The 20666-nt window shown below is 41.6% G+C and overlaps 1 protein-coding gene and 1 non-coding gene across 5 annotated transcripts in view; one reads left to right on the top strand and one right to left on the bottom strand.

Moving 5' to 3' along the window:
• Positions 1-20666, top strand: part of Bcat1 (branched chain amino acid transaminase 1) — a 104250-nt gene that overhangs the window by 28157 nt on the left and 55427 nt on the right. For 2 of the 4 annotated variants that reach the window (XM_047551003.1, XM_047551002.1), the window contains 2 exons: positions 12085-12156; positions 20234-20434. In XM_047551003.1, the coding sequence (XP_047406959.1) occupies positions 12085-12156; positions 20234-20434 (273 nt within the window). Of the gene's footprint in view, positions 1-10729; positions 11036-11722; positions 12008-12084; positions 12157-20233; positions 20435-20666 lie in introns of those variants that run through there. The other 2 variants (XM_047551001.1, XM_047551004.1) reach the window with 2 other exon arrangements.
• LOC124984160 (U4 spliceosomal RNA) lies at positions 2852-2995 on the bottom strand. Its single transcript, XR_007108616.1, has one exon. It is a non-coding gene; the product is annotated as a U4 spliceosomal RNA (small nuclear RNA).

The raw sequence follows: 20666 nt of genomic DNA, 5'->3' as shown, positions 1-20666 counted from the left end.
TATTTGCTATTAATTTTCTCAAAGTAGATTAACCTGAACTCTTAAAAGTGGAGCCCCCACTTACATACTGGTGTGAGACAAAATGTTCTCCAAAGCAAACCAAGACATAATATAAGGATTTTTTTTAAAAATAAGCCTCATTTAATTAGGGTTAATTCTTCCCTCTCAGAAGTTGGTATGTGATTCTATTTCTGTAAAACGCAAAACTATAAGTCTAAATGTTTCCAAACACGTAATGTAATTCCTAATCTTTCTATCTGGAATCTTCATGTGTTTTTGTCTGTCCATCTGTCATTTAATTTTAAGGAATTTGGTTATGACTTAGAGACTTACCAGGCTAAGGATATCTCTTTGTAGAGGGGTGTGGCCAGGAAGTGCAAAGGAGGGTTAGGCAGAGAAATGGCAGAACCCGGAGGACTAAGCTCAGGGCTCTGAATTTTGTCTTTAGCACAGTGGGTTTCAGAGCAGAGCGTATGTGCCCAGGGATGTGTAGAAGAGCCCACTGGGGTGTCAGAAGAACTTATTATATTTTATTTTCTCTGACACGTGAAAAAATTAAGTTATATTTAGCTCATATGGCTTGGCATGTGCTCAGTATGTCACGAGGCCACACTGTCACAGACTGAACATTGTCCTGAAGGGAGAGGAAGTGCATAGTCACCACTGGGGGTGGGGGGCCCCCTGTGCAGTCTGGCTCTCAGCAGGTTGTGATGCCTGGAGATCTAGCCAGCCTACTTAAGAAGATTTACAGATTATGTCATGCAGTGTTAATTGATTGTCCTTGTAAGAGGGAAGACTGGCTTTCAGAGATTTCTGCAAGAAAATAAACACAAATAAAATATTAAAGGGATAAAACCAGAATAAAGAAAATATTAGTAGTACAGAAGTAAGGAAACTTGCCACATTGTTCAAGACAGAGCAAATGGTTTTCCAATTCTTATTACAAATTCTCCAATAACTATATTAATCAGAACTGACAGTGGACCACAAATTTTAATACAATCAAGAAAACTCCACAAAAGAGGGATTTCCATCCACTGTCATTGAGGATTACTTGGCTTTTATGTATATTGTGCCTGTAGCCAAGGATGGTACAAAAAAATCATAATTAGGGAGATGTTTTAAATGCTAATTATTCATGTTCATCTTAACATTTTTATTCCTATATTAATGTATTTTTTGTATAATAGATTATTTTTCATAACTAAATACATATATGACAGGTACACATCCAATTTTGGTTAACATAGGTATAAAACCAAACATCCCAAAACTTTGTGGCTTAATAAAGTAATAATTTATTATTATCTCTCCTGGTCTATGGGTTGTCTGAGCTTAGTGGGGTGTTTTGCTCTTGGGGTCCCTCATACTTTCAATCAGTACCCTGGAGTTGGAGCCATTGGAAGGCCTGACTGTGCTGGACATGTAAGATGGCCCACTCACATGGCTGGGGTGCTGCTGTGTGTTGGCTGGGAGCCCATCACTGGAACTGTTGACTGGGGAGCCCACTTGTGGTCTCTTCACATGGTTTAGCCACCTACAGTTTGGTGATTGGGTTCTCAGTGGGGGAATCCCAAAGGTTTCCAAGAGCAGCAAGGCAGAAGCTGCCAGGTAAGTTGACGTATATATCCAGAAATGGAACCAGGTCACTCATATACTTATGCCATGTACTGTGTGTCAAAATAGTCACAGTGCCCACCAGATTAAAAACAAACAAACAAAACAACTCTACTTCTTGAGGGTTCGAACAGAAGAACATATGTAGTAGAAGATAATTTTGAGACCATCTTGGGAAAACACAATCTGTCACATATGCTAAGAATTTTTGTAACCACAGAATTTGGAGGTCACCTCTCTAGATACTTGAGAGACGTTAGAATGAGTCAGAATTTTAGGTAAGATCACAAACCTAGTGGTCAAACTGATTTGACCTACATTTGCTTGATCTTGGGAAGTGTAGCCAACCTCTCTGAAGGCCTATAATAGACCTAAGGTGTGTGGGTGGAGGTGGTGGGGAATAGGACGCTCGAGGAATTAGAAAGTGCCCAGAACATCTGACTGCACCAGTGGCAGCTCTTATTGGGTTTTAAGTTGGGGTTTTAGAAAAGTTTTTCAGAGAGAATACTGGTGACAGCATGAAGGTTAACTGTATTAGGGGAAAAGAGAAAGTTCTAGAAAGAACCATTGGAGAATCTTGCTATTGACTGGGAGAATGAACCAGCAAGGAAGGCCAGAAGTGTGTTGAGAAGGAACACAAACAGGTAGTGATCTCAGTGTGACCTGATGTATTGAATGGAGTGAGAAAGGGAAGGGACAGTCTAGAGCCATACATTTGAGATCAGTGTTTTGTAGCCTGTAAGTTTTGCCAAGAACCCCCTTTCCATCGGCAAGTACTGATGAAAAGTTGCACAAAAGGGACGTGATTGGTAAATTAGTTCATTTTATTATTCAAAGCAGAAATCTTGAAACATGGCATAATCATCAAATTTAAACTTATTTAACTGTGATGGTTGAATGGTGTATCCACTCCAAAAAAGGATGAAGTCTTAAACCCCAATGCCTGTGAATACCATATTTCAAAATCAGGTCTTTGCAGATGTCGAGTTAAAATGAAGTCACACAAGATTAGGGTGGAACTTTAATCCAATATGATTGGCATCCTTATATGAAGAAAAAAACAGATATGTGAAGGGGGACATCACTTACAGATTGAGGTGCTGCAGCTCTGCGCCAAGAACAACTGGGTTACCAGAAGCTGGGAGAGACAAGCATGGCCCTGTCTACATTCAACCTCCAGAACTATGAGACAATCAGTTGCTTTTTTCCTTTTTTGTCTTTCTCTTTTTTCCAGGCTCTGTAGTGACTAACAAAAATTCCTCATGCTAACTATATTGCAAGACATCACAACGGAGTCACTTTGGGGAAAGTTTTCAATTAGCATTTCTCTTGCCTCAGATAAGCCTTATTAGCTGTAAGACGGCCACTGGGCAAAGCTTGAGACAATCCATTTATGTGTGTGATTGTCAGCCATCCAGTTTGTGGCACTTTGTTACTGCAGCCTAGGAAACTGATCCATTAACTACAGACATAGGAGGTAAAATTGCTGGTTTTATCTGGTTAAAGGAGATATGGCATTAAATAAGCCCAACATCAAGATTTCTGCGTGGTTTGCCTTTCCAGAGACAGTGAGATGGGGGGGGGGGGGGGTAGGGCAAGTAGGACCTATGCCACATCCATCTTTGTCTTCCCAAGTATAAGGAGGATACATGTAAATAATAGTTGTGCAGTTTGATTTTTGAACCAAGCAGACTTATATTTTATAAGCTCCATTAAGAAAAAATCTTGAGAAGTACTTGATATATATTTTTAAGTTTTCTCTCATATTGTGTACTAATCAGCAATATACCCCTAATCCAAGGACTATACATATAAATGAAGAATGATTACATCTGGAGAAGGAGAGAGAGAGAGAGAGAGAGAGAGAGAGAGAGAGAGAGAGAGAGAAGAAGAAGAAGAAGAAGAAGAAGAAGAAGAAGAAGAAGAAGAAGAAGAAGAAGAAGAAGGAGGAGGAGGAGGAGGAGGAGGAGGAGGAGGAGGAGGAGGAGGAGGAGGAGGAGGAGGGGGAGGAGGAGGAGGAGGAGGAGAAGGAGAAGAAGGAGAAGAAGAAGAAAAAGAAGAAGAAGAAGAAGAGGAGGAGGAGGAGGAGGAGGAGGAGGGGAAGGAGGAAAAAGAAGAGAGTCAGGGATAGGAGCCAGAATTCAGGATGGGTTGAGGAGCTTGCTAAAGTATTTTGTCAAAAACCTTGAAGTTTTTTTTTTAGTCAAGAAGAGGTGTGTTCCGATTTGCGTTCTGAGATGATTTTTGTGGTTCCCACGCTAGGAATGACCCAAAAGCAACTTCAGCACATGTGAAACTAGAATGCATAGACATGGGTGATTTCTTGGATGTGTTTGATGGACAACCTTTCTAGGTCTAGCTAGGAAAAGTGAATGGAGTAGGGGTCAGTGTTTTAGCCATCTTTTTCACCGCTATGACCAAAGGCCTGAAAAGAATAATTTTAGAGGAGGAAAAGTTTATTTGTAGACATGGTTTTAGAGGTCTCAGTACAGAGATGGCTACTCCATTCCTTGGGGTACGAGATGAAGCAGGTGGAAAAGTGTTGGGGAGGAAAACATCTGGGAGCATGGGACCAGAAAGCAGAGAGAGCTCTGCTCAACTGGGACAAAATATAAACCTAAAAGACCCTCACCCAAGGACCCACCTCCTCCAGTCACACCCTACCTGCCTACAGGTATTACCCAATTAATCTCTACCAGGGGATTAACGCACTGATTAGATTAAAGCTCTCATAACCCAGTCCTCTCATCTCTACATTTTTTTGCATGGTCTCACACATTGGAAAACACTTCATATCTGGACCATACAGTCAGTAACCCACCTCCAAAGGCCACATCTGCTCTATCCTGTGTTCATAAGTACATTTATATGGGAACCTGCCGTATTATCTGTGGCTACTTCAGTGAAACAGTGGCAGATCTGGGTAGTTGGAGCAGGGATCATATGTTCCTCAAAGCCTAAAATATTTACTACTGGGTCCTTGTAAGGAAATAAAGGAAATAAAGAAAACAGAGAGAAGCAGCTCCACAGTAACACAGGTTTATTTGGGACAAACCTGCAAAAGGGGACCCAGTGGAGACTGAGACCCATCTTCCACTTACAGACTGAGGTAGATATAGGGGAATGAGGGAGGAGGAAATCAGACTGTTGCTAGGGGGTTGTCAGGGAAGGGTCCTGTGGTGTCACCTTCATAAGTAAGGAGGAGTTTCAGGATTTCAGCCCCTGGTAACAATTTCCTTTCTTGTGATGATGGAGTGTTTGGGGTTTATTTGCATGATGATGGAGCATTGTTTGGGGTTTAGGTCATGCTGAGTCAGAGTGACACTGAGGTGACTCTTGTTCTAAGATGGAGGATAGGTCTCAAAATGGCATTGCCTATGTCAAGTTCTACCTAATGTCCTTTACATAAAATTTTTGCCTACACTGCAAAATAATCATCGCCTACATTATTTGAACATTTAAGATATATGAGGTGTGATTCTGAGACATATACATATGTTGTAATGTTTTATGATCATGTATTCCAATTATCAAATATGAAGTGTTGCTCTATCCCATTTTACAGATCAGAAAACTGAGGTACAGAGATTCTCATTCATACTCACTGCTTCAGATAGCACCTGTATGGCAATGACTCATCAAATAATTACCTCCAATCTAGACCTCTCCTCTGAGCTTCAGTCAGTCAGGTCTCTCGGAGTCTCAGAAACCTCAAAACTCAGTGTGACCTAACCAGATCTGTTCATCCTCAAACCACGTCACATTCTAGTGTCTCATTGTTCTTGGTGAAGGTAGCCAACTAGATGATCCAGCTGGAATCCAAGGAGCCCTCCTAGGCTCTCTTCCTCCTCCTCCCCATGCCCATTCTGTCTAAAGGTGACTGAAATCTGGCTATTTCCATCTCCATCCTCTACCATAACTCAAAGTCCAATTTATTAATAAGATCATCATGTTGTGGAAGTGACAAGATAGTACTCAAAAAGTAGGAGAAACCAAGCTTTATGTTGCCCCCTCCTGGGGGAAGGGTGGCAGGCAGAAGAGATTAGCACTGCAAAATTCTGAGCCCTGATCCACAGTTTCTCACAACACTTATAGGTTATCTGACATCGTCTTAGGCCCATCCTGTAATTGGGGCTTTTTAAAAAATTCCTAATCTATGTGGCTGAAGTCCTTGTGCAGGGTCTCTAACATAGAGCGTGCCCGCAGAACAGAGAAGAAACAACTTTTTTCACAGACATCTATTACATTTTAGAGTCAGGCTCTTAGGGCAGTTATTGACAATGCAAAAGATAGGGTCCATGGTTAACTAGGCTTCCTGGAGAAAGGCTGAGAGAGGGGAGCAGAACTGACCCCTTCCCCAAGCATTGGTCTCTTACCTTAACGTTTTTGTAATTTCATTTCACAACCAGGTCTGGTTTTGCCATCACAATCAGAAATGTATTTTTTTAAATAGCTTCCTCAAAAACCCTCTCCTCTCCACCTATCCCTCCTTCAATCTCCAAACTGCAACCCATGCACATGAATTTTGCCACAACACGCCCACCCCCCGCCCCCAACCCGTTCCCAGACAATTCATCTTTAACTTCTCAATAGGTTTTCTTGCCTCTGGGTTAAAGTAAATTAAAAATTGTGAAAGTCAGAGCATCTTAATATGACAGGTGAGTAGGGGGACAATACTTCTGGCTTAATCTAGTTATGGCTTATTAATAACACTTCTTGAATGGAGAAAATAATTACCTACTTGTAGGGAAAATTTTGTTCTTCAGTGAAAAATAATGACTTGTACAGAGCAAACTTCTAAGGTTATCTGATTCTGATTCCATGAGCCTTTTCAAATGTGTTTTGCATTATTTCATTTTTTTGAGGGTTTTTTTTTTTTACAAACAATTGAGAAATTAAAAAAAATTCTCATTTATTTTTAATTGATACATAAAAATATAAAACTTGCACATATTAATGGGATACTGTGTGGTGTTTCCATACATGTATCAATTGCATAATGTTTTAGTCTGGTTAACCTTATTTACATCCTCATTTACTGTTTCTATATGGTGAAACTTTCTAGCTTTTTGACACATATAGTACGTGATTATTGTTCTTTGTTGTCACCCTATTGTGCAAAAGCACACCAGAACTTCTTGCTCCGATCTAACTGTAATAAGTTACCCACTGATCATTATTTCCCTCTGTAACAGTGGTCCACTTTATGCTTTGAATGTAGCCCCTGCTGCTCTGCCACTGCAATTTATTTTTAAAATGGACTTGTTTCTTTCTCTTCCTCTATCCTTGCTCCTCCCTAATCTCTCCCCCTCCATAATCTCAGGGGAAACAGATTATCTTTCTTCCCCAGCCTGGGCAGAGTTGTCTGTCCTTGAGTGCACACCCACCATAGGAACTAGCAATCCAGACTTTAGGGAATCCAGACTTTAGGGATGGCATCAGAAGATCTCAGAAATGACTATCTCTCAGGTTAACAAGTGAATTACAACTCCAACAGAGCACACGTGGAATGTAACCTTTAAGTCACCTCTTTAAAAGCGCCCTGTTCCTGCTGATGTGCAGAATCACAACCTTTGGGACAGGAGTCCCATGTTTCTCCTTTGCTAGCAAAGCAATAAACCTTCTTTTTCCTTTTTCTCAAAACCATGTCCTCTTTATTGGATTGGCACCAGGGACTAGGAGCCTTTGGCAACACCCATCCCTGGTGGGGGGATGTAGATCAGTGATAGAGTATTGGGCCAGTATATGCCAGGCCGGGAGTTAGATCCCCAGCACCTCAAAAAAACCTTTTCCCATCCCTCCCCTACCCCTCCTCCCCCAAGCCTGTGATTACTACCATTCTACTCTCAACTTTTATGACATCCACATTTTGACATTCCACATGTGAATGAGATCATGCTACTTGTCTTTCAGTGCCTGGTATCTTTCAATTATAATGATGTCCAACCCAATTCATGTTGTTGCAAATGACAGGATTTCCTTTTTTTATGGCTGAGCAGTATTCCACTGTGCATATGTGCCATATTTTCTTTATCCATTCCAATCATCAGTGATGGATACTTTGGTTGTTTCTATTTCTTGAGATAGCTAGATGGTGGTTCTATTTTTAATTTTCTGAGGAGCTTCCATACTGTTTTCCATAATGGCTGTATGAAACTATATTCCCTTCAACAGTGTTTAAGAATTTCTTTTTCTTCACAAGCATGTAGGGGCTAAGAAAAATACTAAAGATCTTCCCTGTGCATGTGCCTGCCATGAGCTTCATACGTTCTTGATGTAACATCTAAAGAATGCTGCTTTCTGGGTGGGTTTGGCTCACTCAAGAGAATTCAGTCATTGACTTCTCTCAAGGCTGTCACTCCCACTCTTGGGAATGTGGCCAGTCCTTGTGGGGATGAAGTGTCCTTGAGAGATCGCCAGGTCATAAGTTGTTAGAACAGCGCTTTCTTGTATTTAAGGAGCCTTACTGGGTATAAGCATCCCCTGGATAGGAAGCTCTGCCCTGGGAATCCCAGTTCCATGACTTCAGGGGTTGGTGTTTCCCCTGATCTAGATGGTGATGTACTTTCTTCTCTTTCTCTTTGGACTATCACTTTTGCTTTTGCTCTTGCTTGCATATTATTATTACTAAAATACACGTTATCTTGTATAAGGAGTGTTTTCATTGTCTGCTGGATCCAACCTGCCAAATTCAGCAGCTGCACACATACATAACGCTTCAACATTACACCATGCCAGCACTTACTTTCTTTAGTCTTTAATAATAGCCATTCTTGTTTTCTCAGATATGTGGATGCTAACCCACAACAAGGGTGGGGGAGAACAGAAGTTCAGTGGATTAGACAAAGAGGAAAGAAGGGAAGGGAGGGGGATAGGAATAGGAAAGACAGTGGAATGAATCTGACATATATGAATACACCACTGTGAATCTCACCATTATGTACATCCAGAAGACTGGGATCCTAATTAGAGTAAGATATATTCCATAGATTCTACTGTCATGTATAACTAAAAAGAACAAATTAAAAAATTAAAAAATTTTTAAAAATAATAGCCATTCTTACTTCACCCCTGTAAGAATGGCTATTATTATTAAAATTTTTAAATTTTTTATTGTAGTTTTGATTTGCACTTCCTTGGTGATTAGTGATGTTGAACTTTTTTTAAGTATTTATTTGTTTTTGGTAGGTAGACACTACCTTTACTTTATTTTTATGTGGTGCTGAGGATCAAACCCAGGGCCTCACTATGCTAGGTGAGCACACTACCACTGAGCCACAACCCCAGCATGATGTTGAACATTTGTTTTCCATTTACCCTTTAGCTATTTTTATGTCTTATGTTGAGAAATGCCTATTTAGAGCTGTTGCCCATTTTTAATCCAAACTGTTTATTATTTATTTATTTATTTATTTTGCTAGTGAGTTTTTGGAGTTCCTTGTATATTCTGGATATTGATCCCTTGTGAGATGTATAGTTTGCAAATATTTTCTTCCATTCTGTAGCTTGTCTTTGCACTTTGATGAGTGTTTCCTTTGCTGTGCAGAGGCTTTTTAGTTTTATTTAAGTCCTACTTGCCTAGTTTTGCTTTTGGGGTCTTTTCCAGAAAATTCTTACTTGTTCCAATGTCCTGAAATGTTTCCCCTAGGGGTTATATTTTTTGAAAAGCATTTTATGGATACATAATCATATATCTTTTTTTGGAAGATTATGGACCTAGGGATTCATTCTTAAGCCCCAGTCAGGAGTGGCTAACTGGTTTCTTAAAGTTTACTTGGCCTGTATACAAAAAAAGAGTTAAAAAAAAAAAAAAAAAAACGGTTTAAATGTAAAACTCTGGGTTTGCAGGGACAGTTGCCACAGTTGTGATGACACATGATCTACCTGGGCTCAGGAATCTTTGGTGCTTTGGACCTCACCAGCAGAAGAGGCATTTCAATGCCTTGTCTAAAGGGGTGGGAGAAAGGGAGAAGTGAAGGTTTCCTTGGTTGATAGGATTGGAACTTTATTTTCTGTAGGGTTGAGTGAAATCAGTTCTAAAACCTGACCAGATTTAACTGCTTTCACCCAGAATGAACTGTCATTCTCCCTTTCAAAGATCACCAGTAAGGCTCATAATTTAGGCTGATAATTGCCCTGGGAAAACAGAGCAGAAGATGTTAGCACAAAAAGACTGGGCCCGAAGCAATTCAGGAATCAACTCAGCTCTTTTATTCAGGAACAGGATTACACCCACAGGAATGGACCCACTTTCCTGGTGGAAAATGAACCACTGGCCAAAGGATGAGTTTGGGTTTATATAGGTTATTCTGAAAGGTGATTTAGTGAGTGTGTCAGTTTGGGCACTCAGAAATTTGGGTTTTCTGTGTTGGAGGTCAATGACCAGCAACTGGAGAGGATTTATCTTGGAAGAGATTAGTGTTTCCTAGAGACTATCATTTTAGGTTTGATGAAACACTTTTTCCCCACCAGTGGCCAGCATCGGAAAAGGATTTATCTTGAAAGAGATGAAAGCTATCAATGTATGCTCAGGCCACACTATTTTGGGGCTTTTGATTTTCCATATCCAACAGAGGAGACGATAGTTCCCAATCTTCCCTTACTAAACTGAGGAAAGGAATATTTCTAATGTCACATTCCCAGCCTGTAATATTATCATGGGCCTACATCAGAAAACTGTGAAAACAATATGGCTGGGAGCTCTTGATTGTTTTGCCTGTAAACGATGAATGAAATGGAGATCTTTGGGCAGAAACAGCACAGAGCTTAGGGGCTGAGAGCCCGGTAGCCCGTGACACCTAGAGGTACAAATAACGATTTGGGTAGGTGGCACAGAGAAATCTAAAAACCAGATTCATCTTCTTCCCCTTCAATTTGCGTTTGGAGGTCGGTGGCAGTCAAGAGCCCACGTACTAATGCCATTCCCTGGCTGCAAACTCTTCAGGGCAGAACCTGCCTTTCATCAGTTTGATGTAAATGAATGCCTCCTTTGCTTTGGCGAGCTTCGTTTCCGGGCCTCTCACCCAGAGATCCTTTAGGAAATAGGAATGCTCGCGGAGTGCCTGCACTTGGGAGGGAAGATGCTGACTCCAGGAGCTTATTCTTGGGCCTCTGTTGGAGACCCAGTGGCAAGGAAAACCACTGTTTTTCGCTAGTGCAGAAGAAAGGGAACAGACAGTCGGAGGCTCCTCCCTCAGGGATGCTAGAGGGGCTGCGTCGTTCCCTGAGTCTGGCGCTGGCTCCCGGCCCTGGGCCGTGGCACCTCGCGCTGCGCGGGCGGTGTACCTGGGCTTGGCCACTTCGTCCGCATTCGGGTCCAGCCACTCACCGGGTGCCGCCGCCGTTCTCCGCAGCTTCGCGCTCCCGCAGTCTCCTGATGGCCAGCCATCCCTGCGCCGCCGCGGCCCTAACCCCGCAGGTACTCGGCCCGGGCCTTTGCGGATGGGGGAAGGTTGGAACCCGCGTCTCGGAAGCTTGCGGGCCTGAGCAGGGGTAGGGCTGCGGTTTCTCGCACCGCCCGCCTTTGCCTGGCTTCTCGTTCCGCCTCCGCAGAGGCGGCTGCTCTTCCCGCGTCCTTTCCCTAAATCCAGACTCCCAGCGTGGCCACTCTGCCTTGGCGAGGTCCCTGCCGGCCAAGTTTAATACCCTGCTGGGTGATCCGCCCCGGAGCGCAGCGGGGATGTGAGGTCGCCACGGAAGCCTCTTTGCGGGGAGGAGACGGGAGCGAATTTCTGGGCTGCAAGAATCCACAGCCATGTCCTGAGAGCCTTCGCCACCCTAAAATATTTAGACCGCCTGTCTTATACTTCCTTGGATCCCTTTCTTCCCTCGCTCTTATAGCTGATTAGCAAATTAGAGTTTTTTTTTTTTTTTTCCCTTCAGTAGGTACCTTTCTCCAATTAGTCCCGCTTCCCCATATCGTTATCTTTTACACAGCTCCTAATATTAGGAGGTTTTGTCCTTAAGGTGTGGGGTTTGGTGTGATGCCGATGGCCCTACTGGTGAAGAAAATGGTTCATGCCGGTCCCCATCCCTTTAGCATTCTGGCTATTGTGCGCCAATGATTGACAAGACCACGAGGTTGAGCGCGCCCTGGAGATTTTTCTATAAATGGCTTTAAAACCTTAGTCTAGACGATTTACTCGGATATAAGGGAGACAATTACCTTCTTGTTCTTTGTTGGTGAACCCTGGCACCAGGGCTGACCTGAATTTAACAAGTTTTCCCTAAGCTAGCAGAGAAGGACAAAAACAACCCAGAAAGCGGGCAGGGTAGGAAGTGAAGGGCAGCACTCTCGGGAGGCTCTTGTTTGGGCTGGTACCTGGGTGTGGGATTGACAGATCTTCGTTTTTCTGTTCACCTGGGTACCGGAACAGAGAACACTGTCATGGTGGGTATTATTGATCATCTCAAACTCCCGTTAATCCACTTGGTTAATCCACTTAAGAGGTTTAATTCTTCTTTAAGGACTGCAGTAACGGATGCTCCGCAGAATACACTGGAGAAGGAGGATCAAAAGAGATGGTGGAGACTTTCAGGGTAAGTTGCTAGCCAGAAGTTATGTGTGTAAAACAACATTCAACTGAGTAAATCCATTTTTTGAGATTTGGGGGTAATGTGCACTGTGTGGGTTATATAGTAACATTTTAAATTCCACTCGGGAAAAAAATCATCTGGGGAGCGATAATGCCATTCATCATACCAAAAATTACCTAGCAGTTAATCACTTATTTTATTTCATGAATCATAAATTTTTATTGGAAAAGTCAATTTCTAAATATTAACCTGAATGTTTTTCTGATTGTATAAGTATAGCCCTTTATGGAAGAAGTTCACTGTGATTTTTCTCTTTGTCATACTTTATAGTAAAAGTGTTCCATTTCCTTCTTTTCTGTCTGAATTACATGGTTTATATGTTAAATAATCCCATGCCTCACAAGGGAAGAGTGAGGAGGAAATGAGACAAGAGTCTGGAAAAAGCACTTTGAAAATCATACAAATCCAATTGTAACATGTGTTATCTTTTCTCTGTGAAACATTATCCACCTCCCCCAACCATGGAGGGTTTTGCTTCTCTGTATGCCTCATTCTGCTCTCCTGCCTGTTTCTGTCACTGTCAATTGTCATTCACAGTACAGAGTGTCCTAATGATCTCACATCCTGGCAGAGTTCAGAGAGGGAATGAAACGTGACTCATCAATTTCACACATACTCAGCTCTTAACAGTGTGCCAGGGACTGTGTTAGGTATTGGAAATCAGAAGAGAAATTCAAGGTAAGGTCTATGTGCATGAGGAGTTTTTAAGAACCAAAATATACCAATTTCCTTACTCAAGTAAGTTTCTGAATCTTATTTGTGCACATTATTTCTGGTGCTTTAAAGATAATATTCATTGTAACTCTATAGCAACAGATTTACTTTACCAAACTATAGAGACTAAGCTCTGATACATTTGAGGATTTACATATGAGTTCTTACAAGAATGAGATAAAAAGACGCTCACTTGATAATCTCTAAGGTTCATTTTATGTGGATTCAGTAAGTAAACTCCTCAAATCAAAGTGGTAAATAAGTATTTTACCTGGAAGGCCTTTATACTTTCATACAAAGAAGCATTCTTTACAAAGTAAAGAATTAATTCATAATATAAATGAACTGTTTATTTAGATTTATACATATTAGGTTTTAGTTAAAGAAGAGATATCTGTTGACACTTATGTATTTATATATTAAAACATGACTTGTAATGGATGAATTCATAGCACATATGTGATGGGACAAATGTAAAATGTTTTTGATAACTTGAGGAAGAAACAAGATGGATTTTACAGGATCATCTTTGCCTTTTTGTGTGTGCCGGGACCTTGTACGTGCTCGGTACGGTTCTCTAACTCTGGGCTATACTTTCAGCCCCAATCTTTGCTATTCACAATTTTCTATCTCTTTACCAATCTTACCCAAGTTACAATATCTTCTTGCCTCTCTATCCTCTCAAGTAGTTTTCATATTGCTTTTTCCTTTCCTATTAAAATGAGTCCTTTTCAAGTGAGAATGCAATCTCCTAAGGGGATCCAGCAATGAAATGCTTTATTTATATCCTAGGGAATCTTCCTGTGGAGTCCAGGGTTCTCTTTGTTTGAAAGAGGTCAGCTGTCCATTTCTTCCAGTTCCTCCTGCCTCACATATCTCCACAGAATGTAATATTCCAAATCTGTAATTCTCCTCTTCAGACCTTGTCATTAGATTTTAGAAGAGTATCTCTATAGACAGTGAACATAGATAGCATCATGACTTTCTAAATAGAGTAAGAAAAATACACAGGAACCTATTGTAGAATAAATTTCCAGTCCAGCTGTCATGCAGGCTTGGTCTTTGACAGTTCAAGTGTTGTGGACAGTGCAGGAAAGTACAAATGTGTCAGACAGTGGTGAGCAAAGGCTGTTGGCTACTTCTGGCTTAGAGTCCCCAGGTGCTTTCCACCAAGTTGTTCTTCCCTGCCATGGACTTCCCCACTTAGGAGCAAATTGCTGTCCACCACAAATGTTGAATCAGGAAAATTTTAGTATGCCATACTTTTGTCACTATTTCTTGTCTTTTCACAATCAGTCATTGTGGCATTCCAGATTCTTCTGTAAACATATGGCATGAAAAATCCTGACTTTGAATTCCTCAGAGAATGTGGGCTATCACTTTACAAATGCTGTTATTTTTAAATCCATCAGTTAGGGAAGTGTAGAAAAAGAAAAGAGATTTTTAAAGAACACTGATCAAAATGTTTATAAAAAATGTTTTGTTTTCCTTAGAGTTTAATTTAGTATCTACTGAAAACCAGTCATACCCTCAGTTTACTTTTTCTTTAATGGTACTGGGGATTGAACCCAAGAGTATTCTACTATTGCACTACATCCCCCCCCCCACCCCCACTTTATTTATTTATTTTTTTAAATTTTGAGACAGGGTCTCCTTATGTTGCCCAGGTTTGGCCTCCCAAGTAGCTGGGATTATAGGTGTGAACCACTGTACCCTGCTATTAATTTACTTTTGAATTCATTCAGCAATATCACCTAGTTGTTTTAGTATATTTAGGTAATTTCTTTGAGGTCAGGTTCAAAATTATTATTTTTAGTTTCCAGACTTATAGACATTTTCTCAAACAAAGGAAATTAGAGTTCTTTATGAAATTCTAAAGCTCCCCGATTATGTATTACTTTAAAAAACTGTATACAGGACAATCCTATGTACAAATCAGAGTTAGAGCACTACTATTCATATCATTGAGAAATCACATCTTACAAAAGGGTGTTGTGGTCTGCTGAAATAGAATGAATGCCCTAGAAGTATTGCAAGGAAAGGGTTCAGAAATAAAAATTATATACAGAAGATCATGATCATCTCAATATTGACTGCACATTGGATTCAGCTGTGGAAGCTTTTAGAGTCTGGTCTAGAGCCCATTTCATAACTGGATCAGAATCTCAGAGGGGTGGGGAATGGAACATATTTTATCTTGTTTTTTAAGTTACACAAGTGACTCTAACTTTGCAGCCAGGGTTGAGACCCACACCATGCTATTGTTCTTGAAGATCTCATTAATTTGAAAGACAGGTTGGAAAAAAAAGATCAGGAAAGAAATGGGCCTCCAAGTTCAAACAGATAATTTAGCTGAACTATATCCCTTTAAATAAATGTATTGTACTTAGTAAAATGTTGTAAGTTGATTTATTTATTCTGATTAAATAGTGATAGGAAAAAGTTAATATCCTATCCAAATGTGGCAATTTACTGAGATGTGACAAGGTGGCATTACTAGGCTAGCCTGAACACGGCAGTAGTTATGTCGTCTTTAATGCCCTGTGCTTCATTATCATGCGAGCTTTCTAGTCCTCCTAGAAGAGTTTTCCAAGTCCGGTGGCAGGCGAGCTTGGACCGTTGGCCCCACCTGGTGCCGTGGCGGTTGGGCTGGGCTGATGGCGTTGGCTGTGGAACCGGGGAGGCGAGCCCACCACCCGGACCCCTGAACTCCGCGATCATGACTTGCTGAGCCATTTCCTGCTCGGCCCCTCGGAGCTGGCAGGGAAGACGGACTGGCACTGGCCACGGCCACACAGCGGATAGGTTCCCCGGTACCTCCGCGACTGCCTGGAGTGCAGGTGGCAGCACAGGAAGGCTCCGCCATCCTTGGGCCAGAGGAACCTGGGGAGAAACTCTTTGAATTTCATGGACGACTTGCTGGACAAATTTGCCAGCCTAAGAATTGCAGTAAACAAGAAGCGGAGACCTCTTCTTCCCAACCTGAAGACTGCATTTGCAAGCAATGATTGCTCATCGGCATCTCCGACATGGTGGAAAACATTCGGACGCTCCGGTCAGAGAATGAAGCCCCACAACTTTTTATAAAGATAATGGAAAATACAATTTCAAACGAAGATAAAAAGGCACCATGGTGAGAAACGTACTTCATTATCAAAAGGAAATGGCGATGCAGTACATTAATACTGCTTCTAAGACAGGAAATCTTAAACATAGTCTAGATTTCACCTCGAGAATTCATCCATTAACTGAAAATGGGATCTGCAGATGAGAGACTTGTACCATACCTGGAGAATCTCCCTGTGTCTTTGACCAGCAACCCTGTGAAGGTTTCTAAGGAGAAATCTGCTGAAGACCTTGTGAGAAAATTGTGATAAACGCCACCTCCCTCTCAACCCCATAGGTGTTAATATCGTGCTCTAAAGGGAACAGAGCATTTCCTTCTATGTGAGTGAGCTGCCTCCATCCCTTTGACACCAGTTATTCTGAATTGAAAGAAAAAGGAATCAAATACCTTGAGTGTAGCTACGATGAGATCTTTAAAAGACTAAAGTTATTACAAATTTTCAGACTTGAAAAGATTTCAATTTCTGAACAAGTAAATATCAGTCTCTGTAACAAAAGTAAAGAGCTTCTGAAGTCCTTTACTTATTCTTATTCTTATTCTTAGATCCTGGAGGCCAAAAAGTGAGTTATGACCTTGCATGACTTGAGTCATTTCTTGCTCTGACCTCACAAGAAGCCATGTGAGGGAATTTCAGACGCCAGCTATGTATGGCCCTGGCTGTGCCTGGATTTTTGTTCATTAGTACAGGGAACTCTTTGTGGTGACCTGTGAGACTCAAGGATAGTTAGCTTGTTTGGTGGTTTGGTGGTTCTAGTTTTGGTTTTTTGATATTGCTTTTTTGATTTGGGGTTTTTGTTTTGAAATTTTGTTTTTTGTTTGTTGTTTTTAGCTAACATCTGTAGTTGTTAAGATGTGTAGTGAGAGTAGTCAGAGTAGTGAAGTGTGTCAAGGGGACCAGCTTATGCTACAAGACCATCTTCATGAGACCATCACAGATCCTGAGCAACATCAGTCAGAGTGGTTTTGCTTAGGTGAAATTTGCCCACCATCTCCTCATCAGGTGGCTGTGAAAAGTTCTATTAAACATATAGCAGAACTTCCCAAGCATATATAAGCAGGATATGATGGAGCTTGGAACACTCAAATGTGATCCAGCTGTTTCAAGTTATAGAAATATTGAAAATATCTACCCAGTGATGGAGCATGCAGGTGATTGACAGCTATACAACCTGGAGGCTGGTGGCATGAAGAAAGAGGAAGCCCAGAGAATGCTCACATGTACTATGTGCTACTACCAGGAAAAGGGCATGGTTCACAGAGATCTGAAGCTGGGAAACATCCTAATGAGAGCCAGAGGAAACATCAAACTCATTGACTTCATCCTGAGCAGCAGGTTCATGACTGGGCAGAAGCTGGACAGGTTCTGGGACACTGTGTCATACTCTGCCCCAGAAATCTTCCAGTGGGAAAAATATGAAGGCCCTGGTAATGGATACCTGGAACCTGGGTATCATTCTGTGTTTTATGGTCATAGGGTGCCACCCATTTAGGGGGATCACTGCTTTGCAGTAGAAGGAGCTGATCCTGCATGCAAGGTACAACATTCCCTTAGGCTTCCACTGAAGCATGAAACCTCAGCTATCAAATACTGACTATGAACTCCACACAGAGGCCCATGGTAGACCAAATCATGGGACACCCATGACTGAGTCAGGGTGAGGAATATTCGCTGATCATTCTGGTATGCACTCCTCAAAACACCCAGGCTCTACAATAATGACAACCATGTTTAACATGGGTAATGACCAAAACAATACCTGGGAGCCTCTGATAAATAGAAAATTTGATGAGGTAATGGCTGCGTATCTGATACTTCAGCATCTGATAACCCAGGCAGCAGGCTGCATGTTCCAGTTAAAGCCTGTGCATCCAGAGGCTGGGCCTTGCCCGTGTCCCTTTCAATCTCCCTCTCCACCCAAAGAGGAGTGCCAGTGAACCTGCCCTTTGGCCCTTCCCCTTCTTGCCCTGGAAGCATCAGTTGCCTGAGGAGGCCAAGCAGTCAGGGCTGAAGGGAGGTGAAAGAGCCAGCCTGCATGCCAGGCCTCCCACCCAGTTCCTGGATGATCATCAGTAGGTGGAATATAGTAGCAAGTCCTCCCAGAGTACGTGGCCAGAAGAAAACTCCCTCTCTACAGGGCACCACCGTGGTTAGCCCACAGCCCATATCCATGGCAACAGCAAGGGCTGGAAGGGGGGACTGGGAGGATTGCTACCTGTATTCAACAACTGTGTTGCTGCATGCTGTGTTTCTACTAGCTGGCCTGAAAGACAGGCCCTGCATTTCAAAAGAAAGTGGCTCCAATGAAAGGAGGAGAATTATGAGCTGGATTCAGAAGGTGGCACCAATGGAAATGGAAAGCTGAGACAGGGATAAAATAAATGGACAGCCTGAGGCCCCTGAGCTCTGTGGATCCTGACGTCATGGCGTGGTCATCGGTCAGGTGTGGACTTGGTCAGCTGCCGGAGAAACTGTGCAAACTGGCTTGGGCTTCTCTACACAGATTCTGGCGGGGCGAGCATGTGGAGCCACCTGGGGACTAGGCGCCTCCTCTACCCCTACCTGGGAGAGACATCAGAGACTGTTTCCCCTGGGACATTTCCCCCTGCCCTGCTCTTCTCTGTCTTTTCTTCCATGCTTCTGGGATGGAAAGATGGTTCTTAATAAATTTTTTTCTAACAGTAAAAAATAAATAAAATAGTTTTCAGTCTGCATATTTTTCTAAAATAAAACTGTCATTCATAATCTGAAACTAAAGTAGCTGTAAAGAGTGAATTGATCAGGAATAATATCATTTAAAAATAAGAGCTGATGATGTAGAACGACAGTCTGTATTTTTTGTTTTGGTTTGATATTTTTCGTGCTGTGAATTGAGCCTAGGGCCTTGTGCATGCTGAGCACACCTTGTACCACTAAGTTACAACCCTTCCTCCCTCCCACTGCACCTCTAAGTTCTGTATTTGATTTGGGGAAGAAATGAATATTTTGTGAGTGTGTTACTCAGTGGCAGAATCCTTGCCTATCATGCATGAGCCCCTCATTTTTGTCAAAAACAGAACCTGCCAACCAGGCATAGTGGTACGCACTTGTGAGGCTGAGGCAGGAGGGTTCCTAGAGCCCAGCAGGTTGGGGCCAGCCTGGACGACAACAGAGATCTCCTAAAAGAAAAAGAAAAAAAGGAAGGGCTGTGATTGTGGCTCAGTGATAAAGCTCTTGCCTAGCATGCGTGAGGCACTGGGTTCGATCCCGAGTACCACATAAAAATAAATAAAATGAAAGTATTGTGGCCATTTACAACTAAAAAAAATTTCGTTTTAAAGGAAAAAAAATTAAGTGATATTTAACATTACTTACAACCTATGAACAGGTTGAACCTGTTCCTGGTGTTTTGGCTGGTCAAAAAGCCTTTTCCCTTGTTTTTCACAACTTTTATAAAGTTACTGGTCATATTGTGGCCATTTGTACACTTGCGTATTTGGTCATCTGTAATGAGCAAACCGACTTTGTCAAAAGTTGGTGAAACACTGTGCAAAGTTGTTTCCTACTACTTTTATTTATGTGCTTTGAATAAGGTCTTTTGTTCACTGTTTCCTTAACACATAACAAAGGATTTATATCCTCGTGTTCATTCTCTTGTCTGTTTTCAAAGTGAAAAACATTTGCTTCACTTTGCTGATTTTTTTCTTTTGTGCATCCAGAGGATTTTGAGGGTATATGCCAAAAATTCTTTGGGGGAGTTGGAGCACAGCCGTTGCCAAGAGGAGGGTCAGTTCTTAACATTTTCATTTAACAAGTCATTGTGAGCATTACCGTTTGTATCATGGAAGACACCCCTTTCTTCTTTCCCAAATGCTCAACTTGAATCCTGTGGTGGGAGTAAAGAAGGGATGTCTTCTCCACTTTGCATTATTTTATATCATCTGCTCTTTTTGTCCCGTTATAAAATATTACTGAAATTTTGTTGTGTATTTTGCTAGACAGTGTACATTGCAGAGTTTCTGTACAGTCAGGTGAATTCTGAACACAGTTGTGGTCTGTTTGGCTCACATAGTGTTAAATTTCTATGTTTAGTTGTCCATATTTAAAAGTCAAGTGATTTCACTCTATACCCTCAGTATCACCTAGCTGGCTGGTGGATATTCAGAAACTTATCTTTAATGGTGCTGATTTTTATCCCCCAGGCTAAAGATCTAATAATCACACCAGCCACCGTCTTGAAGGAAAAACCAGATCCCAATAATCTGGTTTTTGGAACCGTATTTACGGATCACATGTTGACAGTGGAGTGGTCCTCTGAGTTTGGATGGGAGAAACCACACATCAAGCCTTTTCAAAACCTGTCACTGCATCCTGGGTCATCAACTTTGCACTATGCAGTAGAAGTAAGTATATAGGAACTGATGATGGTGATGTGCTTATATTTCACTATGGAAACCAAGTAGCTCCCCTGCTAAAATAGCTTTTGGGTATTTTAGGCTTTATCATATATACTACAGGGAGTCATAAATGTCATTAAAATTTTTCCCATAGACAATTGAATTGAGGATAAATCCTAACAAAAATTTTTTTTCAGATAATCTTGAACTTTCTATGATGTCAATTAAACAATCACTT

This window comes from Sciurus carolinensis, chromosome 4 (assembly GCF_902686445.1).
Source record: "Sciurus carolinensis chromosome 4, mSciCar1.2, whole genome shotgun sequence".
In the NCBI taxonomy this organism is placed as follows: Eukaryota; Metazoa; Chordata; class Mammalia; order Rodentia; family Sciuridae; genus Sciurus; species Sciurus carolinensis.
This window is presented reverse-complemented; position numbering and strand designations above follow the sequence as displayed.